Here is a 22,690-nt window from a genome sequence, read left to right on the forward strand (position 1 = left end):
CGGGTTTGAAAAAAGGAGGCGGAGGAGACAATGGGAAACATATCTCACGTAAACCTGAGGGAAAGCGTTCGCACTGGTTTTGTGACAAGGGTTAGTAAAGGTGTTGTAAGGGGGGGAGAGGTTACCTCAGTAGTTTTAGTCTCAATGTACCACTTACTCCCTCTCCATACCTCCGAGGTACATGACCTCTTCCATGTTGTAGAACAACGAGATGACCAATTATAACTCTGATGTCGACCACTAACAAGACGAAAGGTCGACGGATGATATTAAATCAGACGCTTGCAGACGCTTGCAGACGCTTGCCGACGCTAGTAATTAGTATAGTTGTTAATGTTGGTCTTATTGCTACATACATGTAGTAACCCTTGATGTCTAGGGCTATGGTTACAACGCGGTCAGATGAGGTGATCGTAACAGCAGCCTAGGTAATCAAAAGTCTAATGGCAGCAACCGCCGCTGTGATGATAGAGTATAAGGTCATTCTTTAAAATCTAACTAAAAACAAACGATTTAACTTGCATCTCCAAAGTCCGTTACATTACATTACTTGATTAACCTCAAGATTGATTTTGCCTCTCAAGTACGGCCGCCAAGGAAACAAAGGGCAGCCATTAAAGGACTGGGGACTGGAGTAAGGAAGAACAGTTCACTTCTTGAGTATTTCAGCAGGATCTTCACCGCGGGTTGTTTATACCCGCCGGGTGCCTTTCTCAAAGCGGCATTCGTATGCTGTGTTGAACGGGCATGCTGTGTTAACTTGAAGCGGTTGCTCGCCGCGGGTGGTTGTCTAAGATCTCTTGGTCATCAAGGTCTGCGTCATCCTGGGGAGATAACTTTCTCTCCCGCTCCTGGTCATTGGGAGCAGGATGGGTACCCTCAACCGGTAGGTTGGTGACAAGAGTTTTATCGTCGACGGGGGCTTGGTAGTCTATGACGGCGACGCGAGGTGCGTTGTCTCGACCTATGTCGGAAAAAAGCCGTTAGCTTCGTGTGGGGTGATGGATGAGGCGCTGGGTGCAACTAACCAGAGTTTGTCCGTCTGTCATCGAACAGCCACAGCTCCGCTCCCAGTGCTGCGAAACAAGCAACTGGGCTTCTCGTTCTGGGTCGAGAAGAGCCGGTCTCGACTGATGGAGCGGGCTCGTGCGGGGGCCGTTGCGCGAAGCTTCAAACTTACGCCACGGCCCCGGCGTCAGGAAGTTCACCGTAATCCACGCTCGCCCCCGGAGTAGCGGGCATCCTGCCGGGGATTTCCAAGTCCAACTCGACGTCGTATGTTGGGTTCACAGTGAACCTCTTGGTCTCCTTGTCGAGTTGCAACCACTTTCCGCCCTCCCTCTCCGCGATCCGGCGTCCCAGCCAGATAACCCGCTCCCGCCTCTCTTCCTGCATGCTGGGCAGCTCGAAATATTTCTCGTCGTCATCAATCTTCTCCTCAGTGGAAAACCACCCATCGGGGAAGTACTCCTCAACCCAAGGGAAGCCTCTCATGGCGAAATCATCCGGAAGCGGTCTCTTCCGCCGCCCAGCGCCGGTAGTCGCACCAGGACCGGCAGCGCCTACGCCGCCCTCTTCCTTCTTCACCTCGAAACCGTCTGCCTTCCCCTCCTCGCTCCCGGGAAACCGATCCCCCTCCAGGAGGGAGGTCAGAGCCCGAGATGACACGCTTGTCGCTGACGATGAAGCCGCGGCGGATCCATTCAATAACGTATTTAGCATGAAAGCTGTGAGTTTCCAGGGGAAATGGGGTGCCACGTGGGCCATGGCGTCAGGGCAAAACGTAAGGTGGTGGATTAGGACGAGGGAGACGTGTAGAAAAGGCAGGATATTAGGGTCGCCAAAGCGGCGGCAGACGATATCGTAGGTTCCCGTAAGAAGACGGAGGGCGTTGGGCAGCTGCTTGGCTGGGGAAGTGTGCTTGGCGGGAGTCGTGTTGGACGAGGGGGTTTCCGAGGCAGATGCATCTTGCATAGGTTGATCTTGCGATTCGACAGTCTCCTTGGAATTGGCGCGAGAGAAGGCCTCGAGGGCTGCAGCGATGGGGTTATTGTCGTCCCCGTAGCCGGTGACACCGCAGATGTTGGCGATGGCGATGTGGTAACTATTTGTAAATCGTTAACGTCTGAGCTGGCTATACAATCTGATGGCCACTTACCCAGGTTCAAGCCACCGACGAGTGGAGCGGCCAATGTCATTGTCGAGGAGCTGGAGAAAGGTCTCCAACGTGGTTTCCCAATCCTCCGGCTGCTTGCCACTGAACAGGATGGCATGCAGTTTCACAAAGTTGCGCTCAGAAGGAGAGAGCCGGTTCTGCTGGGGATTTCCGGTACGGGACATGATGGGCTCCAACAGAGTCATGATACTCTCGCGTGCAGACAGAAATGGCATCTCCACACACAGCGATTTCGCGTAGTAGTACAACTGCTGCAGCGCATTGGGACGGGCAAGGATAGCAAGGTGGTGATAGAGCCGCCCGGTCGTCGGGGCCTTGTCAGAGGCGCGAGAATACCAATGGCGGCTCACAGCAGTCCAAACCTCCCGGTCCCGGATATCGTCATCTTCGATCGCCATACGGTAGCGGCCGAGATCTCCCAAGCACTCTATCCACGTGTCCTCAAACGCAGGAACTGTCTCGTAGAGCAGGGCCATCATCGAGTAGGCCATGTAGATGAACGTAAGCATGTGATCCAGACTCTCCGGGAGTCTGTGTCTGAGAAGCTCAAGGAAGCTGTGAATTCCGTGACGCCACATCCTCGCCGGCATGGCGTACTTGGCAGCCAATCTTCTCAGCGCCGGGCTCGCCGATGGGTGTTGAGAAGCAAGGAAAAAATCGTGGTGTTCGTGAAGGAGCGTCCGGTGGAGAGCAATCAAGGCCTGCCATTGATCATGGCTAAGTTTGTTGGCTGGGTCGGTTTGAGAACTCTGGTTGTTGTCGACCTCGATGCATTTGCTCTCCACTAACACCAGGCCAGCGTAGATGCCCTTCACCTCGGCCACTAGCTGCTCCTGGGAAATGGGCCTCGTCTCGGGCTGCTTGATAATCTCGGTTGCTTCATCATCCTCGGCGAGCGGGAGGGCCGGGCCCCGGGCTGGGGCGTGAGATTGCCGATGCGCCTTCGGGAGCGAGCCGGAAGAATGACGGTTGCGCTGGTTGTTGGCGACATTGGACTTGTCATACGGACGTCGGGGAGCGACGGCGTCACCATCAGTCCACAGTTTCCCGCCCTGAAAGGCGCCCCGGGAAAAGTCGGCGGGGCTGTCATCACCAGCCGGCGGGGCTGCGACCTGGGCCTTGGAACGCTTGGGCGGCGACATACTCCGAGAATTTGAGCTCTCCCTCTTGACGCTGGGGGACCGGCTCTTGGTCGCGCGGTTCCTAGGGCTTGTTGCTCGGGGGACCGCCTTCTTGCGGTTGATCACCGACTTGTCGCCCGGCGATTGCGCAGCCTTCCATTGGGCCTGTAAAAAGTCCATTTTTTCCTTCTCCGTGGTTTTTTCAACAAGCAGCTGGGGGTGAGAATCTGAGTAGTGCTCCTCGAAGCTCGTGAAGGCGGTCTCGGCAAGGCCATCCTGAGGGGTTTCGGAACTTTGAATTTCGCGATTGCAGGCCGGACACCGGATGATCGTGGGTTTTGGTTTTGACGCCTGCCGCTTGTGGTCGATCCAGCGTTTATTAAAGTCCATTTCTCATAAGGTAAAAACGTATAAGGCTCAGTTAAGAGCTCTGGTGAAATGTTAGGTGCGCAATGCTCATTTCCTCTCCGCTAACCCGAGTCGCGGGTTTTGATGTGCGGGGTCGGTCGGCGCCTGAGGATGTGAGGGCAAAAGGATGTTGCCACGAGGAAATGTTAAGGATCTGAAGACCTTTGCGCACCTGATGAGAGGGTGTCTCTGAGCTGCCGGGGATGCGCGCAAACATAAATACCTAGAGAATAATGCGCTGTTGTTCTGAAAAGGCCACTGAACAAGCGAAGGTTTTGGGCCGCGGACGTGGGTGGGGTCTTTTGGGCATTCACACAAAAGTCCCTCCGTACTTGGTCTGCCTAGCTTTTAGTGCGCGAACCACTTGAGCCGCAACCTCGGCGGGGGAGTTGGCCATCCCCCCTTCCACTCCTTGAACAGCCTCATGGCCAGAACTTGTTTCCTCTCTTCATTGTGATTGCGCCTCTAGGCATGGTTCGCTCTAATTGCCCATTTTACCGTGCATTTGACTGACCGAATTCATATTCGATGCCCCATGTTCGATGCGATCGAGTTTATCAGCCTCACCGTTTCAGCTGTCGCCCTGCTCCTGCGGGGGACGGAAGAACGGGGACCTCTCCTGTGCACACCGTGGCGCATGTGCTTGGCGTTCTACCGTGGCGGACCGCTGAACAGTAATCTACACACAGTATATACCTACCTTACTGACGAAATTGTATATCTTCACTCTTTCAAACCCGGTTTGCGTTGCGCTAATCGAATGGCGGACATCGCGAAAGCATGTGTGGCTCATTGGGTGGCAAGCCCGGCTGTACCGAGCCCGCGGGGCCTGCTGTGTGGCAACGCCACGGAGTGTGGCTCGAGGTTATCTTAAACCACCCTCCCTCGCCCGCGTCACTGCACTTTATCAAAGCTGATAAGTTCTTTTGATTCCCATGACCCAGTGCCACCCAGAAGGAAGCTGACAAGTGAGAACCTGACCGGAGGTTGCCACCACCCCGAGGCCGCCCGGTCCGACGCGGCTTTGACAATTTTTGGCCACCACCGTGGTATTGCTGACAAGCTGGTCAGACACCTCGTATCATCGGATGTCAACGAATCAGTGTGCCGAGACTTAGGCCGGCAACTCGGTGAATTGAGAACTCTTCATTGTCACGCAATAGTCTATCGGCCCGGACGTGATCCGTGTGGGTTGCCTTGTTCTTCACCACATATTCACTACTGGGTTGGCTGGAATGCTGAGAGCTGTGGAATTTTCAGCCAGCCTTGAGGCAGCAGATAGGAGCGCGGCGTATTGGAATCAGAACCTATGGGACGTTCGTTGATCGAACGTTGGTGGGAATATCTTCTCAGGCCACATGGAAGGGCAGCGGCGGACCCACGTTTTCGTGAGTCAAGCTCCCCTCGGGCGACAGCATCGCAACTGCCGGAGCCATTCCAAAACTTGAGGCGCCGAGCTTTTGAATTTCTCTCGCCCTCGATTCTCCTATCAGTGTTAGGCAGAAGCAGCCGCGCCTGGCACAATGGGTTCGATTTAGGGGTGTGATGAGTCACAGCGAAGAGTACCTCGGTAGGTAGGTACCCCTTCTGCCTTGAGCTTTCCAACAGAACAGAGAACAAAAAAATCAAATATCCAACGGCCACGTCAAGCCCAGAGGGTGCTATCCATCGACCACGTTACGTCAGTCCATGGTACACTCGGTGCCGCTGCGGAGGTTGGGTGATCGTGGAATGGATATGAGGACTATCAGTTCCAGAGATCGATGCCTGGATGTGGCGAGATAGACTGAGAGTGAGACGGACTCAATTCCAAGTGGTTGCGAAACTTTTACCCTTGCGGTCCGTTGCCCGCGAGACAGACAGGAAATGATTGGGTGTTTATTAGTCCAACGATTCACCTAAACGTGGCACATTTTGCGCTGTTCACCTATCCAATGCTGCAGGCCACGACGGCCGAGTGCAAGGCGGGCCTATGTCAGCTTCTCAACTCAGGGGCCCTGTTTGTATGCCTCCGGTTGACTTGTACTTCGGGTGTGGTTCCGTGACTTCCGTCCCCTGAGTTGAGTCAAAGTTGTTTCCATTCAACCAACCATCAAATGTTCGCACGCTGATTCCTGTCACATATAATTTCTTGCGTCATCCTACAGGTCCCAGCTAATTCTCGGGAACTGACGGACTGACATGAAATGCGTTCATCCCCAACGAGGGACCGGACCGCTGCATGACAGCCCACCAACATGAAGGCATCTCGGGCGTCAAATCGAGTGAAGGAAGAATGAAACAACACAAACTACCAGCGTTGCCAGAAAACGTTTTGAAAGGTACCCAATCAATTTCTCAGCCTCAGTCGGGGAGATGCGGCATGGGTTGTCCGTGGTTTCGACAATCTGTCCACCTGGCTGGACAAAGAGCATTGACAACACACCGCTCCCGGGTGCGCGGGCCTAGCTTTTCCCCTCTTAGCCTAGCAAGTGCTTGGTGAGCTCTTAACCGACGGCTCACATCGTGACGCCTTCCGAAATGCTGGGCAGATCCCCGTCTCTTTCGGCAGTGGGTTCCGGGCGATATCCGATCCCTGGTTATTCGTACGTTGACGCTTGCTCAGGCTTCATGCAAGAACGCCCAACTTATACATACAGGAGCTAGGTCAAGGATGCAGGTTAACAGGCCCACGTCAGGAGAGCCGCACTCGGGCATATTTGTGGATTGTTTGCCTTTAGGTAGACGGAAGAAGGCCAGAGTGAGAAGCTGTTCGAATCGCCCTACTTTGAGACTGAGGCGAGCGAGCGTTGGGGTTTTGGTACTCCGCTGCATTTTCGGGGACCCATCCAAGCTCCGATTCAGAGCGCGTTGTGGGAATGGTTGTCTGAACTCATCGGGCCTGATAACTACCCCACATTGGCGTGCATCTTAACTCGATGTTGGTTGCCAGTAACTAACTGCCGCGGCCGACCGCTGGTCGCCTTCAAGTTGCATGATGAGGATGGATAGGGAGGTACCTCGGCATACGTTGATACTTGGTCCGGAGCCGCGCTGAGCCGCACCACGTTGAAGGTTTGTTTTTCGTCGTTCGATTTCACCGCCTCCCATCGTCCCATGTACATGGGTGCCTACTGTTACTTTGCTCCCTTCCTTCTCGGCGGGCTGCAGGGAGGTTGCCTCGCGCATCCGGCCGTGGACCGTCAGACAATGAGCCCAAGCGCCGATAATTGGTTTCGCACAATGTGTGTCAGTTTCTTTGTTATGCAACACAGGACGACACATCAGATTTCAGACGAAAACAGAGCGGCTGGGACAGTGCAGGAACTTAAGTACAAGACGCCTGGCTGGACGCATGTGCTCTTCTCAGAAAATTTGCTTGTTTGTGTGTGGCCCCGATGTGAAGGAATCGAATTGCCCGGGAAGCCTCCGATTCGGCAATGGTAAATCGCCCCACAAGGCAACCAACGCAGATCCATTCCGTGGCGAACCACAACCAAGAACGGCCCCGAAATCAGAAGACCAAGCGCCCTGAACTGCGCCGAGTACCGTGTTAAAACAACAAAAACCTTGCCAAATACGAATAGCTATAATATGTATTCTATACATGCGTGAATGCAAACAATCCAGCCCGCATTTCTCACCTGACCCAGAATCTCGCCCAGAGGGCCGTTGACCATATACAACCCTAACCCTAACTCAAACGACGAAGGCGAGAGGCTTCCGCATCTCGAACCTGCTCGAAGCTGGATGCGGACGAAGACCAGGCTGGGGACGAACTACATAACTCGGGCGGCCGCGTTTTGGTCACGGCAAGGGAGACAAATGCCGGCGCTTTGATCCCGACCATCCAACTAAAAGTGAAACATTCAAGTTCTCCAATGGTTGCCTTCGCCTCAGAGCCGCGTGCATTGACAGAGCGCAAGCCGCCGATCCAATCAAGGGCCACAAGGGGGAGGATGAAATCCCCTGGGCCGCCTCGCAAGCCAGGCTGAATCGAGCTGAAGCGCAGCTCAAATTGTTTGCGCCCGTTGAGACGGCCACACCGAATAACTAGGGTGCGTTGTCGCCTCGGGCGACCGGGCCAGGAAAATGGTCTGTCGCCTTCCGGTGCCTGGTGGATAATGAGCAAACATATAGTTAGGTCCCAAACAGAGGCACAGACACAGAGGTAGGGAGGTAATCCTTACTCGGTACTTTCGGGCCACGATGCACCCGGGCGTAGGTTAGGTGCAAGGCACCCTCTCGGCTGTTTCCGCGGCTCCATCGACGGGTGATGCCGGCTCCCGCATGCATAAAGTGCATCTCGAGGCCCTATGCATAGCTACCCAGACTCGAGGACGCGCCGGGCTGCGGGCACCCGAGCCATCGGGCGCGTTGTGCAGTTTAACTACACGCAGCCTGACCATCAGCCGTGCCTCAGCATAAACTCTGTCCGACCCATCCGATTCTCGTCTCTGACGCGCTGCGCCACTTTGAGTAAAGTTGTGTTTCGGCTGGGAACCAACCTTTCGGGGTCCACCGCGCGGTTGTGAAACAGGTCGGGGTTCAAGTACGTATCACAGACCGGGCATGCGTACACACACCGAATCGGTGAGCGGGGACGGGATTCAAGCGCCGCCGGGCGGTAAGATTAAGGTACCTATCTACCGAGGTAGGGAGGTAGCTACGGTAGGTATGTAGATCTGCGGTGTCACTCACCTATCTCACTCATCTGATGTTTTCCGCATGAACCACACGTGTGCAGCTTTTCGAGATACCCTGCTATGTAACCAGAAATAAACCCATGTGTGGGGGGCAACGGCGGTGCCCCGTGACGGACCTACCATGTATGTGTAACAAATCTAAAGTTTGTAGCCCGGTAATGTCAGAGATACGAAGCTAGCAAGCGGTCCAAGGTTTCACGGGATGCGTAGTGACGACGACAAGCCCACCGAGACTCTCCCTGGGGGTTACGAGGTCTATTCCCTTCATATCGATGTATTCCGATACAACTTATGTTCTAGGCGGCCATTGATAATTTAATCTATCATCATGACTAAGGTTCTGCCTGCCTGGCGCGAGGGAGAGTGGCACAGTGTTGCATTACATTATCGGTGTGCGGATGACTCGGAAGGTCGGGGCGGCTGGAAGACAACGAAGTCCTAGAAAAAAGTAAAAGAGAGTCAAACTAGAAATAGGTAATTTGGAATTCCGAGGCCGAGATATCTAGGTCCCTTACCTCAAGGTACCTAGTCTATGAACCCAACCGTGGGATATTGAAAGAAAAGGAACCCAGAACCAAGGCAAACACCGAAGTACCTAACTTAATATGGCATGGGGTGGTTACATCCTAGCACTCTAATTGTGTGATACATAGAAGTCGAAGTGTCCGGTTAAATACATTATCTTTACCAGGTAGCGGTTGGTAGATAGGCAATAGTCGGTTCTTAAACCATACTCCTTTCCTCCGTCCCTAGGTAACTACCACCTACCTACCCATCTACCTTCTAACTGCAGTGGTATTGGTGAGGCGGGAACGGTGTTGCTGTGTTAAGGCCTTGTAGAAACGGAAATCAATAAAAGTCAATGTTTCACGGTGGGTATGATCAAGACATATAAACCACGGAGTATTGGTGCATTCTTAACTCCCTAAAATACCTACCTAGGTCCTCAGGTTGTTGCTCATTGCCGTCGAATGATTCCACCGGCTTCCATGCCCGGGCACTTACCCTCTTATCGCCCTTATCACCACGTCGTGTAGGTATGACCATCTCCGGCCTTCGTTAGTAGCGAGCAGCTGAGTTCCCATCAACATCCCACATTTAACCGCAGATACCAAAACTCAGGTTATTTAGATGTGAACCTTCTCTCGCCCGGTTGCTGAGACACCTCCATAAGCGGATCCGGCAACAGTCCGGCATTCACCGTTAAACCCTCCGTGACGCGATTTCGTGAGTGTCGTACTGTCCATCGAGGGGTTGGAAACTCTAGTAGCCTTCTGGGACTCAGCCCAGGTCAGATCGAGAGCCAGAGGTTATGCGAGCAGCTTGGAATCACGATCAGCACCGGGAACTAGACTTGTTGCTTGGATTAACAATTAGAGCGATGGAGTCTGCTGTCACGGTAGACGCAAGATGACAAGCCTAAGAGCGAGAGAGAGAGAATGGAAAGCGAATACACATAAGTAACAACGGGAACAACCCGAAAAAGCGCAAAACCATCTAGTTTATTTACCATGCATCTTTATTACGGCAAACGTTTTCATCACAAGGCCAACAACAACAACAACAAGCAACCGCTCCCAACCACCAACTGACACGCTCCACCGGCATCCATCCATTTCATTTCAACATCACCTGCGTGTACCTATCCAACACCCCCAACCTCCCCCCCTTCCCCTCCCCACACACACCCACCACCTAAAAGATCTGCTCCAACCCCTCCCAAACCGCCTCACCCCCCTCCAACCCCGCCTTCTCCCTCCGCCGCCAATAATCCCCATTAAACTTCCAATACATCTCGCCCGTGACCTCACACCTCGCCTTAGTAAACCACGCGGGCACAAACTCCTCGCCCCGCTCCTCCCTCTCCCGACGCCTCGCGCGCTGGCCCTCCTCGAGCCGATTCTTCTCGGTGGCGGCAAAGTCGTACTCGCCCTCCTCCATGGCGCGCTGGTCGGGCCGGAGGCGGGAGTCGGTCGGGGCGATCCAGGGGCGCAGCTGGTCGTCGATGTGGTTGAAGGTGAGCACGAAGGGGGTCAGGTTGAAGGGGATGCCCTGCGGGCGCGGGTTGGCTTGCCAGATGAGGAAGGCCTTGCCCGGGTCGGTGATGCCGGGCCCGCCGCCGCCGCCCTTACCGTCCTGGGCGGCGGCCGCGTCCGCGTCCGCGGCCGTGGCGTCGTCGATGGTGGCTTCGAAGCCGGGGGTGAAGCGCGCGTAGAGCTTCGAGTTCCACCGCCCGCCGAGGCTGAAGCGCACGCGGTTGTTGGCGTCGACCACCTTGCCGGTGATGACGTAGGCGCTGGATGCCTTCCAGCCGCGGGCCTTGAACTCGATGTGGCAGACTTCGCCGGTGGTCCAGTTCTTGATTTCCATGGGGCCGTAGTTGTCGACGACCGGGTTGCCGGTGATGATGCCCACGACTGAGGATGTGACCTTCTTCCAGGTGTAGAGATCCTCCTTGCCGCCGTGGGTCGGGCGGAGCTTGAGGAACCAGGTGCCGAGCGGGTTGATGTCGAAGGAGCGGCCGTAGAACTTGGACTTGACGGCAGACTCGCCGTAGTAGGTCCACTTGGGCGACTCGGCCCAGGCCGCGCCGATTGGCGGATGATGGCTGACTTGCTCGATGAAGAAGCGGTAGTTTTTGTCCGGCCTGACATACTCAAAGGTCTCACCCAGTAGCGGGTTGAACGGCTTGGCAACACGGCCGATGGTGGACGCGTATTCACTGGCAGCGAATGCGGCAACGTACAACAGGCGTTCCACAGAATCTGTCCGGTCGGCGGCGAGATCTAGGAGGTCGGCATACTCCATATCCTCACCGCATCGGTAGAGGAGAGAGGTGGGTTCGTTGAAAGAGACAGGCAGCGTCATCTTGGTCATATCTTTCCCGACCATGGACTTGAGAATACCCTGTGCGTGATGTGTCAGCCAAGAGTCAAAAACAAACCCTTCTATGAACTTACCCAGAGCGAGATTTTCGGACGATCATCCGCATCCATCTTCAGCCGTGTACGAATGCCGTTCTCGTATCCTCTGAACGAGCTGCTGATGTCGTAAGTGTCAGAGATAATGAGCTGCTGCTTTTCTTGAGAGGCGGTGAGCTCCGATGGTGGCAACTGTGACACCTCAACTTCGCCGGCATCGACAGCATCGAAGAACTCTTCCTCGTCGGACTCGGACTCGGAAATATCCGCAATTTGGTCCATCACAGTCTGTCGCCTAGACATGCCGATAGTGGGTGACTTCGCGGTTACGACTTCCGCTGAAGCCTCAGTGATACCTTCTTCTTGGATGGAGACCTCGGCGGCTTGGGCTGTTGAAAGACTGGCTTGGCTGCCTTCAAGGATGCCCTTTTCAACAACTTCCTTGAGAATCCGCTTCGTTATCCTCCGCTTCGACTCGGATTCGCCAACGCGGGCCTCGAGTGCCTCCTGTTCCTTGGCGACCTGCGCCATGCTCTCTTCCCACATGCGCCGCATTTCGGACTCTCGGTCAAGGCGGTATTGCCAGTAGGCATCGCGATCTTTTGAAATACGGAGTAGATCTCCGACAAGTCCGGTGAGCGAGCGGATGGCAGCGTCATAAGTGGCCAGGCCTTGCGACATCTTAGGATCGGACAACGTGAGGGTCGGATTCTTACTCGACTCGAGGAGAAGGGCGGCCGTGACGTGAGCCATGGATTCGAGCTGTAACTTGGCCGACTGGGCGGTGATATTGAAGGCATCTTTGTTTGCCGGTGGGGCATCCTGTCCACTAGACCCCTCGCCATAGTCGTCATCATCGTCGGCGTCATCAGCAATGGTCCCGCCACCATTGCGATCCGTCTTGTCCGCCTCGGTGGCCGCGTCGGCGAAGTCATCTTCATCGTTGCTACCGATGGTGGGGAAGCCGCTCTTGCTAGATGCGCGCGCCGAGGAATGCATCCGCGTGAGCTGAATGCTGCTGCGTGACTGTTCGGCAACGCTGGCGCTTTCACTCGCTGGTTCTGAAAGATGGGAGTGCTCGGCCTTGGCTTGCTTTAGCAGCTCGGCGTTCCGGGCTTGTTGCCGTTCCTCTTCCTTGGCTTGGTCCTTTGTCCATTGGATAGAGTTGTTAAGGGCCCAAAACCAGCGCTTCGCTTCGACCTCGTGGTTCGCTTTGAGGGTGTACTTGACCGAAGACTTGCCATGAATCTCAAACTTTGTTTTTTCATCAGCGCTCATGTGAAGCTTGGCGATGCGCATGTTGATAGCGCCACGGCAGGCAGAGCCCGCGTCATCCTGGTGCTTATAATAGCTGAGGACACCGTCTTCAAGGACAAACCACCGCAGCTGGTACCCTTTCCGATAGTTGGTCCATTTCTTGAGGTAGCCCTTCATTTCCCGCGCTTCCCGTCCGGCAAGCGGGTCGCCAGGTGTCGCCGTGGCCGCACCCTGAGTAGTGGAGCCCAGAACAGCCTTCTCCTGAATGCCCCTTTGTGCCGCCACGGCAGCAGGAGACTTCTTCAGCATGGCACGGGTGATTTCGTCCTTGGTCACATCCTGCGGTAGCTTCCCCTTGCGATCCCGGCGGAACGGATCAGCTCCGTGCAAGAGAAGAACCTGAATCAGCCGGCTATTTTTGCGGCGAGCGGCCTCGTGTAGCAGGGTACCGCCGGCTTGCACCGTGGTTGGCTCCGATGAAAACTCGGGGCTGTTGATGTCCAGAACCGTCTTGAAGCGCGGTTCCTCCAGTACCTGCTCCAGAACCTTGAGCTCGCCGTGGAGGATGAGATCCTGGATTTGTCTAACTTTGTTCTCAGCGAACAAGGACCTTGACAGCTGCAACTGCTGGAAGATATCGGGATTTCGAGCGAGGTCGATGGGAAGACGGCCCTGGTGGTTGGCAATGGCATCGTTGATTTCCTTGTTCTCGAGCAGCAGACGCACAACCTGAGTGCGACCTTGCGCTGCTGCGACGTGAAGGGGAGTATTTCCATCCCTGTCCCGCGCGTTGATGTCGAGGGAACCGGCCCCGTCGGACAAGACATACTCAACAACAGGCTGTTCGGCGCACTGGATGGCCAGGTGCAAAATTGTAGTATCCTCGAGGGCACCTGATTGAGTTGCGAACGAGGAGGTGCTCATGCGGGGTGCGTTGTCGGCGGTTTCGCGGATGGCCTTGGAGATGAAGGCGGTATCGCCGTTCCGTAGGGCCTCGACAATTCGGAACTTTCTGACAGACGATTCGAGCGAGATTCCTTTGTCTGTTGGGTTGGGAGACCTCCCACCAGCAGCCGAGGGGGTATTCGAGGGGGTCCGACCCATGGCGCTCCCGGCTACAGAAAGCCTCGAACTATGGCCCTTGACGGGTTGTGGGTGCGCGGTAGGAATCGACGACTCGGAGTTTGTGGCTGCGCTGGATGTTGCCGAAGTTGTGTTACCCAAACCCAAGCCGCTCGATGCGGCGTCCTCAGTTGAAGACATCTCTTCTTCGGCCCCCTTTCGCCTCAGCAAGGAGAGAGCGGAGGATTTGGTTCGTCGATGCGAACTAGGTGCAGAAGGGAGAGTTAGCAAGAGTAACTACTCGACAACATCCAACACCTCCCACGACAGCCAGCGTCAGGCAATATCTTCTTTGCGAAACTCTCGTCGCGCCGCCCTGCCGGCAGTTGTTGACAGGGTCCAACAATGTGGGTAATGGGTCCCTACCTCTCCCCCGCGTCAGGCATGGTCCCCGCAGTCTCCGGACCAGCAATCTTCGGGCGGTTGATCGAGTATCGGGGTGGCTCAAGTTGGCCGCGCGGTCTCGTGGGATGTAGTGGTTCCGAATTCAAAACTGAAATGGGAATTTCGCTAGTCAAAGATTGTGGACGTTCTCAAGGGCGAATCGTCGGGGTATTGAGGTGAAGCAGCAACGTGGTGGGCAGTGGTGGGGAGAGTGGAGATATTAGCTTTAAACACCGCCTTGGCTGCACTTCCAACATCCCTGGTCGGCCAGGGTTGGAGAGATGACGTTGGCCTTGGAGATCCGCTTGGGCAGTTTTTGGGTGATCGGCTCAAGCGAGAACAACAACCCCACCCAGACAATGAAAACTGGCACCCCTGGATTTCACGTGCCTTGACGATTGCTCGTTGGGGGGCAGCAGGAACCTTTTCATTCATGACAGTCCAGACAAACGCCTAGACTTCGCTAACTAAGCGGGGCGCTGAAACATCAAGATGCGGCGAGACACGGCCGTTTTTTAGGCCAGAAACATTTCCAAGAATCGGCGGTATTAATAGACTGGTCATATATCAAAATCGGTTGCCAATTCCCATATAAAGTCGCATCGCACATTTATTCGAAGGCTGGCAGCTTCCCGTGTGACGGTAATCATTTCTCGAGTTCCCCTGGCATCGCCTCGTCTGATTGGAAAAATGATGTCCAGGTACCTCGTGTTACCGGAATAGGTTGAACAGCTCACTCACAGCCAAGGGACGTTAGCTTAGCTAATCGATCCTGCTCACAGCCAGGCACCGCCCATCAGCCAGAGACGGAGTTCGGGAATCGAGCCCCGGAATCAGTGCCGACAGAGCCTCGGCAACAGGCGTGGGGCCCTGGATACACATGGGATCAAATGTGGAATCTGAACCTTCGAGTTCATGCATTGCGACATTGAACTTTAAAACCATTGTTCGCATCAAATAAAGCCCCGGTTTCCCATTCTACATTACATACATATTGGAGATATTCCAAGCCAATTGAGCATGCGGTATTAGTTACTGTTTTTAGTTATTTTCCCGTACCTTATCAGATCTCAGCCACCCATCTCACCAATTCGCATCAATCCCCTGTTTTACACGCCGCGGGAGGAACCCCCTTTCAGGATCACCAACCAACTGAGCTCCTCAAAAGCCCCCAACCTTTCGTTACGAGACACCCAACCGCGGACCTGCATTCGGCACAGCCTTGGGGTCACGATGAACGATCGTTCGACTCTGCTCAGGCCGCCCCCTGAAGACCCCAATAAGGCACAGATTGAGAATGCATTGGAGGTGACCGAGCTGGCCGTATTGGGTCCTGTAAGTAATTCAAGCGTACCATCCCATGTTTGCATCTCAAGGTGCATCACATCATGTATCGCGTCATGCGTAAGGAACCGTTGCCGGTCCGTGTATGAAGGGTGCATGGGTGCTGTAGCAACAACTTAGCCACATCCCCCATTCCCCCTTCCGCCCCGCAACCGCAACCACCTGAAACCCCCCCTCAAGGACCACAAAGTAACACCCCCCTCCTTCCAACAGAACATCTTCACCAACACCCGCCAACCGTGGCACCCGCCGGGCGCGCGCGGCATCTACGGCGGCGCGGTGATCGCCATGTGCCTGGCCGCGGCGCAGCGGACGCTGGCGCCCGACTTCCTGGTGCACTCGTGCCACTGCTACTTCTTGCTGGCCGGCTCGTCCGAGCTGCCCATCCTGTTCCACGTCGAGCAGGTGCGCGACGGGCGCTCCTTCGCCACCCGCACCGTGCAGGCCCGCCAGCGCGGTCGCTGCATTTTCACCACCACCATCTCCTTCGTGCGCGACTCGTCCGCGGCGGCGGCGGCGGACGAGGCGGGCGAGGAGGGGGAGGGGAAGGGGAATGAGAAGAAGAAGAAGACCGTCGAGGTCAGCCACGCGAGCGAGATCCCGCGCGGCGCCGACGGCCAGCCGTTGCGGCCGCCGCCGGACGACTACGCGGGCGAGCCGGAGCTGATCTCGCAGGGCCCCTTCCAGGGCGCGCGGATCGAGGTGGTGGACGTGGGCGGGGCCGACAAGCCCGGGGAGAAGGTGACGCGGCAGTGGGTGCGGGCGCGCGGGACGATCGCGGGCGGGCAGGCGGCGCAGCTCGCGGCGCTCGCCTACGTGTCGGACAGCTACTTCATCGGCACCATCTCGCGCATCCACAAGCTGTGGCGCTTCCCCTTCCGGGCCGAGGACTTCGACCAGCTGCCCGACGACCTGCGCGCCAAGGTCAAGACCCTGCACTACTGGGAGGGCCTGGGCGACGACCCGCGCGACATGGTCGGTCGGCCGTCCATCGGCATGATGGTCAGCCTCGACCACACCATCTATTTCCATGAGCCGACCAAGGTGCGCGCTGATGACTGGATGCTCACCGAGATGCAGAGCCCGTGGGCCGGCGACGGGAGGGGCGTGGTGATGCAGAAGATCTTTAGCAAGGACGGCACGTTGCTGGCGACTTGCGTACAGGAGGTATGTCCCTCCTTCTTCTGTTTGCCCGCCAGACTTTGACTTGGAGGAACGCTTGCTAACAAACCGACGTTACTATTCAGGGCCTTGTCCGTCTTCAGCAGCCCACGCCCGAGGGGAAGGAGTCAAAGCTATAGATTAACGCACACGCGGCTATTTTCTTTTTGTAGATCTGTTTATAATTTCTGGGAGCTCTGTTCTGATAGATTTGTGGCATATTGTACCATCGTCTGTTGGGTCACTAATATAAAGTTAACGACTTGAAAAATTCTTCGAGTCAAAATAGTATGAAGACGGAAAGAGAGTAAGAGTGGTCGCATGTCCCGATAATAATCGTGGATATAAAGCAAGTCAATTGTTATGCATCCTCTATCTTCCCAACTTTGCAATGCTAAAACGAAATGCTACGGCCAGTTGGCTTTGCCCAAAGACACGAAAGGCGGAGGAGACCAACTCGGTAACAATGTTCCTGGGTGCTCAGTGGAAGATGATGTTGTAAATTATGCTCTCTCTGCCTCTCAGCTGTCAGAGCAGTATATATATGGACGACTCGTGGTCCTTTATGCCTGCCCATCCCTTGCCCCCAACGGCTCTGGTGATATTTTGCTATCCCCGATCGCCAGGCGCCGGGCTGCCACTGAATCCTTACTGTATTTCTTCTTCTCCCCCTCACCACACCCTCGTCACCACCCCGTGCCAACTCTTACAAGCTTTGGTAAAGCTGGGTATCTTTCCCTACAACGCCCAGCCTGTCTCACATGGAGACCTTTCCCCCTTTTCCCACAGAGATGGCGTGTGGCCTATGCAGAAGGCAGAAGATGTTCCGTGCGAATGAAACGCCGAACGTGCAATTGCAAAAGTCGCGCCTGGAAGAAAAAAGAAAGCCGGGAAATAGATCTACTGTCGGGAGGGCACACTAAACTGGACTGGCGGCGTGGGGCTGCCACCCTCCAGTTCGGCTGCCGGCTGGAAAAGCGCCCTGATCAAATGGTGACCCCTTCCAAGCGGAGTACCTTGGATTTGTCCCCGAGGAACTGGGAGCGGAATTCAATGATCCCGCGCGCTATTGTGTCGAAGTCCTTAACTTTCTGGGCCTTGAACTTCTGGAGAAGCTCCCGCAGGCCCTGGATGAACCGGCTCTTTTGCTCGCCACTATAGTCGTCGGAATTTCCAAGCTCCAAGAGGATTTGGTCATCTGGAAGGTAGAGGGCCAGGAGTCAGCTTCCACGGGGGGAGTTGGACGTTTGATGTTAGCAGTCCGTTTACGGCGCGGGTAGACTCACCCGGAGGACTGATAGAGCCAAAATGCTGGAACTCGCAAGTAGCAGGGCACTGTTCTCCAGTAAGTTCGAAAGGGCAGAGTTCCTTTTCGGGATCAATTCTGTTGCTGTAAGTCAAAGACCTCAGGCCACCGGCAACTGAATTTTTGTACTCCGGGTGGAATCGATACGCATGGAAATAACGAAGTGGGCTTTCGTAGGGCATTAATTTGCTGTCAGACGGAGACGTTGGGCGATCATGTACCTGCAATCGAGTTAGCGTCGAGGTTCTGATGATACAGGAAGAAACGACATGTACTTCTCCTGCAACATCTGTCTCTATTTCTTGCACTGCCTTCCTGGGTTGCGCGGCGCCCGAGATTTGGTCAGGCAGTGGGGCTAGAGATTCTGCGTCGAAGCTGCTGGTGAGCCCCGCTGTCTCCGGGCTGGGTGACCTTGAATCCAATTCCATCGGTGTGGTCTCGTCGACCTTTGAAGGATCCGCTTGCTCGGGTAGAGGTGGTGGGGGGGTGTTGTTTTCAGCTTGCTGCGACTCTGAGGACAGAACCGAGGCATCTTCGTCATCTCCTTGAATTATCATCTCACCATTCGGCAGCGGTTGAATTTGTGCCATGGTGTCGGACAGATGTTCAGCAGAATCGGCATCGTCAGATTCAACGGTGCCGAAGTCAGCAGCGGAAGGTGACGGTGACCCGCCATGCGACCCTTCTTGTGGCCCTTCTTGCGGTCCTTCTCGCGGGGCCTCCTCTTCGACGGTGGATGCGGCGCCAATGCCTCTGTCGGACTCGGATCGAGCTGATGATGACCCACCAGTCTGGATATCAATTGAGGGGCTTCCCGTTTGCGGAGGGAAAACCTCGTTCTGTTGATCAACAGTGTCTTTAGCAGTGCCAGACGACAATGAATCACCCGAGTCATTTTCGGAATGTAACCCATTAGGCCGTGGGCTGTCGGCTGGAGGAGCCGTCTCAAGTTCTTGCAGCTCATCAGCCAGCCTCTTTTGCTCGGCAACGCTATTGTCGATCTCGGCCTTCAACCGTGCTTGTTCATCCTGCAGTTGTTGCATTCGCTTCATCCTTTCCGTGAGGAATGATTCAACTCTGGGAATTTCAAGGCTCACGATACGGCCTCGGCGAAGCTCTCGCTGACGCGGATCAAGGCGCAGCATGTCCGCTGGTTGAGAAAGCCGGGGTGATGACGCGTCCGGTGGAAGCTGGGGAGAAGCCCTTTCTGAGCGATTCGGGCTGCTCATGGACTCAGCCGGTCGGGCAACTAGGACCCGAGGGCTCTCGCCATCCTTGGACTCTGACCCGATTTGGCCTGGCGTCACCGAGCCACCCGAAGACTGTTTGACTTTTCGCTTGGCTTCTGCAAGGGCAATCTTCCGTCTCATATCCTGGATTGCCTTTTCTTTCAGATCAAGCTCAGTCCGCTTCTTGCTGTTAACTCGGCCCCCGGGTGGAGTTATGGAAGGCGCGGGACTCGAGATCTGGCGCGGAGGGAAGGAATCCGTAAGTGGTGGGAAGTCACGGACAGCCGGCCCACGTTGACCAAGCGAGCCGCTCGATTGAATCGGCAATGTCTCATCACCCGGCGATTCCATGTCCATATCCATGTCCATCTCCTCGTCGTCAGACTCGTCTGTAACATCAATAATGAGCGACGTCTCCTTGCGGGCTTGGGTGAAGGGCCGCTTCGCCGGGGCTGGCCCTGCTGAGTATTCAACGAAATCTGAGGCCACTGGACGCTTGCGTTGGTTCGAAATCACCTGCGGGGCATTTGCTGACAACATCAAACCAGGCAGCGGTTGACGAGGTTGAGATGGCGTTGCCTGAGCGCTGGCCGGCGTGTGAGATCCGTTTGCTGCCCTGGGACCTGTGGGGATGGCCAGGGGAGCGGGACTGTTTGTTGAAGTAGGTGGAGGAACGGACGCTCCGTTGTTACCCCCCAGGCTAGCTGTGTCGGTTGTCGACTTTTGAGCTTCTCGGGATTTTTGTAGCGCGGCTATTTTCTGTTGGATCAGACGCTCTTTCTCGCCCCACGTCTTAGGTTTGGGCGGTGCTGGAGCTGGCGGTGCCGGCGCGGTCTCCTCGTGTTGTGCGGTTGACTCGGTTCGCTTAGGTTGTGCCGGAGCGGGCGTGGGCGGGTTTGGTGCTGCCGGTGCTGCCGGTGCTTTAGCTGCCTTCGCTGCAAGGAGCCGTGCGATGCGGTCTTTTCGCTCCTCGCCTTTCCTTGTCTGTTCGGATATGATAGATGAGTCCTTCGTGGCGATAGGGGCATGTTGTGGCTGCGTGTCGGAGGGCTTGCTTGGTTTGTCCGAGTCGGCTCCGCTGCCCTCGATTTGCTGAGTTGCCTTCAAGGGAGGCGCAGAGGAGCCCGTATTGGCCTTGGGCATGTCCAGACGAAGATCCAGGAAAAGGTTCTTGATAAGCTTTTCGTCGAACCCCTCGTCGAGGTAATTTTGGTATTTGACACCCAAGGGCCATAAACGCAGAATTGCCTTCTGCGCCTCCTTCTTCGCTTCCTGCAAGGATGCGAAAGCACTCAATGGATCTGCTTGCGGTTTCGGGGAGGAATCTCCGATCTGGGCTGAGGCACCGTTCGAGGACGTGGTCGGGCCTTGGGGAGCAGGTTCCAGGCCTGGCACACCGGGCTTTTGCGCCCCAGCAACTGGCTGGGCGGAGCTTGGTTGAGCCCTCTTGTCCGCGGTGGGTTGTGGCGTCGGGATTTCGCTCTGAATCTCTCGCGGAGACAGGAAGGGCGAGTAGGACGCTGAGCGCTCATGACCTGCAACCATTAGCACTGCATATTTGAGACAAGAAGCCGGAAGCGACCGAGACTCGTACCATCATTCCTCCTAGGTTCCTTGTCGCCACCATCGTCGTCCGAGCCATAAAATCCACCGTCTGGTGTATCAGCGGCGCTTGGTGGTTGGCTGAAATCTCCAACCGGAAATGGTAACGGCTTGGGAACTGGCTGTACGGGAGCATCCGATTCCTCTTCCCGCGGCTCGTACAGATCCTCAAACTGGCCCTCGCTCAGCTCACCTTCCTCCATATCAACGTCCGCAGTTGGATGCGCGGCGGTCGGGGCGGGTTGCGTTAGTGGTGGCGGGCCAGTTTTCGAATCGTGGGTGGCGTTAGCCTGGGGGCGGTGGAGGTTGTAGGGACCTGATCGCGAGGTCTGCGCTGGCGGGCCACTTGGTGCAAATGGCGCAAATCCAGGGGGCTGCGTCCACGACGCAATGCCAGATGCGAAGTTGTGAGTCTCGTGGGGAGGTGCGCCGCCTATCCCAAGCCCTGGAATATGCGTAGCATTCAGGTCGAAAGCGACCTGTGAAGCATCACGATGTATCGGTGCGGCGGAAGGATTGTAAGGGGGTATCTGGCTGGCCGCTGGGTAACCGGAGACGTTCGGGTAGGCATACGGTTGAGGTGGGTATTCGCCATGATATTGGCCGTAGCCATACGGATTAGGGTATTGCGACATGGCGGAAATTCGACGATGGGTGTGTCGCTACAGTTCGTGCATCTCGATAATCGGCGGCGCAGTGGGATTTTGTGAACCTGAATCTTCTTGGGATCGTCAAGATCAATGGATTCGAAGCGCGCGCAGGATACAAAGGTCTAGGTATCGAGGTCCTTTGTCGAGAGAAACAAAGGGTCAAGCGTCGGTCGTGATCGTGGGGTGCAAGACCAAAGCACTCCAAAAGCAACTGCACGAGAGGAGCTAGCGAAACCGAAAATGGCCGATGGGTATTCGTATGATTCCAATAATGATGAGAATCGCAGAATAAATATCAGCTCGAGTTGCGTTGTGGTTGCTCTCCCGGGTTGAGTTGCAGATTACCTGGTAGCTCGCGCGACCGAATTGTTCAGTCTTGGTTGGCATCGATTTGCTCGAAGCGCGTCCGTCCGATGGCGAAAAGAAAGACATGGACTCACAACCCGCACAATATGCGCTAGTCCAGATCTAGTAATGAGTGCACGGTCCAGGCCAGTGACATCAAGCAAGGCGGGCACTTCCCGGGTTTGTTTACTCGACCGGGGTGTGCTGGGGCAACCACGAACCAGTTTGAGGTTGGGCGGCATCAAGGTAACCCTTCTTGCTTCCTTCCTTTGGTCCAGCAACTTCCGCTCCTTAGGGAACCAAACCAAACCACCTGGAGAAAGGAGGAGCTCACGGCCAGATTTATCCGTGCTTTTTGCTTTTTTTGGCTTTCTCTGCCCTTGCGATCCCACCTTTTTTTGCCCCGCATCGCATCGCATTACATGCAGCGCTTTGGCAGGGCTTCATTTTCCTGAATGTTTACAGGGTCCTGCAACCTCAGCCACGCAACACCACCACATTGTTTTTCCGACAGTATTCCATGATCTCTTGGATTCCTAGTCCTCCAACAGAGGCGCACCATGTCGGTCCGCAATAATCCTTTTGCGAGGAACGCCGCGGCGTCGACCGGTTCGAATGGTCTCGGCCGCCCAAATTCTGTTCTCGCTCCCTCATCACCGTCTCTACTTGCAGGGCCTCCCCCTCCACCCTCCCACGCCAGGGCGAACTCCCATAGTTCCCAGAGCCCTCACAGCCTTGCGGCAGCGACATTGGCGCCACCGGCACCTATCCGAAGCAGCCATGCCCGCGGCACGTCGCGAGAGGGGACGCCTAGTTCGAGCACATTCGCGCCGTCGTACCTCAAAACCGAAGACATGCGGAAGCCCACCGACGTTGTGAAAGGGATTGAGGGCGAGAACGACTTTTCAGGCAGAAAGTATGTCTGGCTTAAGGACCCGCAGACGGCGTTCGTCAAGGGCTGGGTTGTGGAGGAGCTTGA

General features: G+C 55.7%; 4 protein-coding genes across 4 annotated transcripts; 1 reads left to right on the forward strand and 3 right to left on the reverse strand.

Annotated features, from left to right (window-relative positions):
- Window positions 1-1,176: 1,176 nt before the first annotated feature.
- B0H64DRAFT_316748 (uncharacterized protein) lies at window positions 1,177-3,687 on the reverse strand (the record flags this gene model as incomplete). The annotated part of the gene is made up of 2 exons (XM_062800301.1): window positions 1,177-2,104; window positions 2,159-3,687. The coding sequence occupies 2 exons, from the start codon at window positions 3,685-3,687 to the stop codon at window positions 1,177-1,179; spliced, it is 2,457 nt and encodes an 818-aa protein (XP_062662120.1).
- Window positions 3,688-10,085: 6,398 nt separating this feature from the next.
- On the reverse strand, window positions 10,086-13,990 carry B0H64DRAFT_454006 (Oxysterol-binding protein-domain-containing protein; the record flags this gene model as incomplete). Its single annotated transcript, XM_062807256.1, has 2 exons — window positions 11,351-13,990; window positions 10,086-11,297 (listed from the first exon to the last, which is right to left on the reverse strand). Exons 1-2 carry the CDS (start codon window positions 13,829-13,831, stop codon window positions 10,086-10,088), a joined length of 3,693 nt encoding a protein of 1,230 aa, XP_062662121.1. The 5' UTR covers window positions 13,832-13,990.
- Window positions 13,991-15,250: 1,260 nt separating this feature from the next.
- On the forward strand, window positions 15,251-16,952 carry B0H64DRAFT_79360 (thioesterase-like superfamily-domain-containing protein). The gene is made up of 2 exons (XM_062808766.1): window positions 15,251-16,585; window positions 16,666-16,952. Exons 1-2 carry the CDS (start codon window positions 15,707-15,709, stop codon window positions 16,717-16,719), a joined length of 933 nt encoding a protein of 310 aa, XP_062662122.1. The 5' UTR covers window positions 15,251-15,706; the 3' UTR covers window positions 16,720-16,952.
- A 539-nt stretch (window positions 16,953-17,491) lies between these two features.
- B0H64DRAFT_79377 (uncharacterized protein) lies at window positions 17,492-21,471 on the reverse strand. The gene is made up of 3 exons (XM_062808767.1): window positions 20,709-21,471; window positions 17,866-20,649; window positions 17,492-17,777 (listed from the first exon to the last, which is right to left on the reverse strand). Exons 1-3 carry the CDS (start codon window positions 21,349-21,351, stop codon window positions 17,566-17,568), a joined length of 3,639 nt encoding a protein of 1,212 aa, XP_062662123.1. The 5' UTR covers window positions 21,352-21,471; the 3' UTR covers window positions 17,492-17,565.
- Window positions 21,472-22,690: the final 1,219 nt, after the last annotated feature.

Source organism: Chaetomium fimeti (assembly GCF_033439085.1).
Source record: "Chaetomium fimeti strain CBS 168.71 chromosome Unknown B0H64scaffold_2, whole genome shotgun sequence".
NCBI lineage: Eukaryota > Fungi > Ascomycota > Sordariomycetes > Sordariales > Chaetomiaceae > Chaetomium > Chaetomium fimeti.

Coding starts and splice junctions, on each gene's coding strand:
- B0H64DRAFT_79360 (XM_062808766.1), top strand. CDS start 15,707: ATGTGCCTGGCCGCGGCGCAGCGGACGCTGGCGCCCGACTTCCTGGTG. Junction 16,586..16,665: donor TGGCGACTTGCGTACAGGAG/GTATGTCCCTCC, acceptor GTTACTATTCAG/GGCCTTGTCCGTCTTCAGCA.
- B0H64DRAFT_79377 (XM_062808767.1), bottom strand. CDS start 21,351: ATGTCGCAATACCCTAATCCGTATGGCTACGGCCAATATCATGGCGAA. Junction 20,650..20,708: donor GGAACCTAGGAGGAATGATG/GTACGAGTCTCG, acceptor TAATGGTTGCAG/GTCATGAGCGCTCAGCGTCC. Junction 17,778..17,865: donor TGGCTCTATCAGTCCTCCGG/GTGAGTCTACCC, acceptor TCTACCTTCCAG/ATGACCAAATCCTCTTGGAG.